Source organism: Oncorhynchus clarkii, chromosome 28, assembly GCF_045791955.1.
Source record: "Oncorhynchus clarkii lewisi isolate Uvic-CL-2024 chromosome 28, UVic_Ocla_1.0, whole genome shotgun sequence".
NCBI lineage: Eukaryota > Metazoa > Chordata > Actinopteri > Salmoniformes > Salmonidae > Oncorhynchus > Oncorhynchus clarkii.
In genome coordinates this window covers 45,609,235-45,611,734 of record NC_092174.1, presented here as the reverse complement: position 1 = coordinate 45,611,734, position 2,500 = coordinate 45,609,235, and the positions used below count along the sequence as shown (strand labels likewise).

General features: G+C 53.7%; 1 protein-coding gene across 1 annotated transcript in view; it reads right to left on the bottom strand.

The window, feature by feature from the left end:
* LOC139386493 (receptor-type tyrosine-protein phosphatase mu-like) overlaps positions 1-2,500 on the bottom strand; it is a 474,202-nt gene that overhangs the window by 76,735 nt on the left and 394,967 nt on the right. Inside the window, exons 24-25 of the mRNA XM_071132061.1 lie at positions 1,786-1,873; positions 745-821 (exon numbers count right to left, since the gene is read on the bottom strand). Coding sequence (XP_070988162.1) covers positions 745-821; positions 1,786-1,873 — 165 coding nt within the window. The remainder of the gene's footprint in view (positions 1-744; positions 822-1,785; positions 1,874-2,500) is intronic.

Genomic DNA, 2,500 nt, shown 5'->3' with positions numbered 1-2,500 from the left:
AAAGGTTCACCATGACACCCTGCCAGCTCCCCTCTCTCTCCCCTCTCGCTCCCCTCTCGCTACCCTCTCTCTACCCTCACTCTCCCCTCTCGCTCCCCTCTCGCTCCCCCCTCGCTACCCTCTCTCTACCCTCCGCTACCCTCTCGCTCCCCTCTCTCTCCCCTCTCGCTCCCTCCCTCTCTCTCCCCTCCCCTCTCGCTCCCCTCTCTCTCCCCTCTCGCTCCCCTCTCTCTCCCCTCTCACTCCCTCCCTCTCTCTCCCCTCCCCTCCCCTCTCTCTCCCCTCTCTCTCCCCTCTCGCCCCCTCTCTCTCCCATCCCCTCTCGCTCCCCTCTCGCCCCCCTCTCGCTACCCTCTCTCTCCCCTCTCGCTCCCCTCTCGCTCCCTCTCTCGCTCCCCTCTCGCTCCCCTCTCGCTCCCCTCTCGCCCCCCTCTCTCTCCCCTCTTGCTCCCCCCTCACTACCCTCTAGCTCCCCTCTCTCTCCCCTCTCGCTCTCCTCTCGCTCCCCTCTCGCTACCCTCTCTCTCCCCTCTCTCTCCCCTCTCGCTCCCCTCTCGCTCCCCTCTCTCTCCCCTCTCGCCCCCCTCTCTCTCCCCTCTCGCTCCCCTCTCGCCCCCCTCTCTCTCCCCTCTCGCTCCCGAGAGCATCGGAGCAACCGTTGCGTCCTTGTAACCGGCTAGTGTGTGTGTGTGTGTGTGTGTGTGTGTGTGTGTGTGTGTGTAGCTGGCTGGTGTGTGTACTTACATCAACGTAATTTGCATTAATGTAATCAGAGTTCTGCTCTCCCTCCAGGGGCTGAAGTCTGACTCGGGAGTGATCATCTGGAAGACAGGAGAGGAGGAAGAGATGGAGGAGAGGAGAGGAGGAAGAGATGGAGGAGAGGAGAGGAGGAAGAGAGGAGGAGAGGAGAGGACAGGGGGAAGAGAGGAGGAGAGGAGAGGACAGGGGAAGAGAGGAGGAGAGGAGAGGACAGGGGGAAGAGAGGAGGAGAGGAGAGGACAGGGGGAAGAGAGGAGGAGAGGAGAGGACAGGGGGAAGAGAGGAGGAGAGGAGAGGACAGGGGGAAGAGAGGAGGAGAGGAGAGGACAGGGGGAAGCGAGGAGGAGAGGAGAGGACAGGGGGAAGAGAGGAGGAGAGGAGAGGACAGGGGGAAGAGAGGAGGAGAGGAGAGGACAGGGGGAAGAGAGGAGGAGAGGACAGGAGGGAAGAGAGGAGGAGAGGACAGGGGGAAGAGAGGAGGAGAGGACAGGGGGAAGAGAGGAGGAGAGGACATGGGGAAGAGAGGAGGAGAGGACAGGAGGAAGAGAGGAGGAGAGGAGAGGACAGGGGAAGAGAGGAGGAGAAGAGAGGACAGGGGAAGAGAGGAAGCATCATTACAGCCCCACAGCAGGGATGGAGCGGTAACCAATGAAAGCTCAAATACATACAGGCTTTATCAAAATACAAGGGATATTATGTTGACACTTTTTGACCCACATAGTGTATTTTTTATTGGCATAACCCTCGACTTCACTCTGTTGACTGATAATAGCAGAGGCCTTCCACAGACAGATGAATTAGAATGACACATATCATATAGATTCATATTGATCAGAGAGGAGATAGAGAAATCAGTCTATATAATATAGATTAATATTGATCAGAGAAATCAGTCTATATAATATAGATTAATATTGATCAGAGAAATCAGTCTATATAATATAGATTAATATTGACCAGAGAAATCAGTCTATATAATATAGATTAATTTTGAACAGAGAAATCAGTCTTATGCATTATACACACATGCAATGATGTTCCCATATCGGTTCTTCATGCGGTTCTCATCTTTCTTAGCAGAGTCCCACGGAGCGGACTGTCCCTCAAAGAAGCTCTAAAGGGAGGGAGAGAATAACAGAGGAGAGGGATGGAGGAGAGGGGAGGAAGAAGAGAGGGAGGAGAGGGAGGGAGAGAAGAGAGGTAGAGAGAGGAGAACAGAGGGAGCGATGAAGAGGAAGAGAGAGAAGAGAGGTTGAGAGAGGAGAACAGAGGGAGAGAGATGAGGGAGGTAGAGAGAGAGAGAAGAGATTGAGGGAAAGAACAGAGGGATAGATGAAGAGGAAGAGAGAAGAGAGGTAGAGAGATGAGAACAGAGGGAGAGAGAGGAGGGAGGTAGAGAGAAATGAGATTGAGGGAAAGAACAGAGGGAGAGATGAAGAGGAATAGAGAGAAGAGAGGAAGAGAGAAAAAAGGGAGGGAAGAACAGAAGAGACGGACATGAGATGTCATGTGTCCACTCTTTAAATGATAACACCAAGTTAAAGGTCAATTATCCGTCGGCTCTTAAAAAGGAAATATTGGAAAGAGAGAAAAAAGAGAGAGAGGGAGACAGGAGGGGAGAGATAGAGAGAGCGAGAGAGAGAGAGAGAGAGAGAGGGGGAGAGAGCGAGAGAGAGAGAGAGAGGGGGGAGAGAGAGTGAGAGAGAGCGAGCGAGAGAGAGAGAGAGAGAGGGGGAGAGAG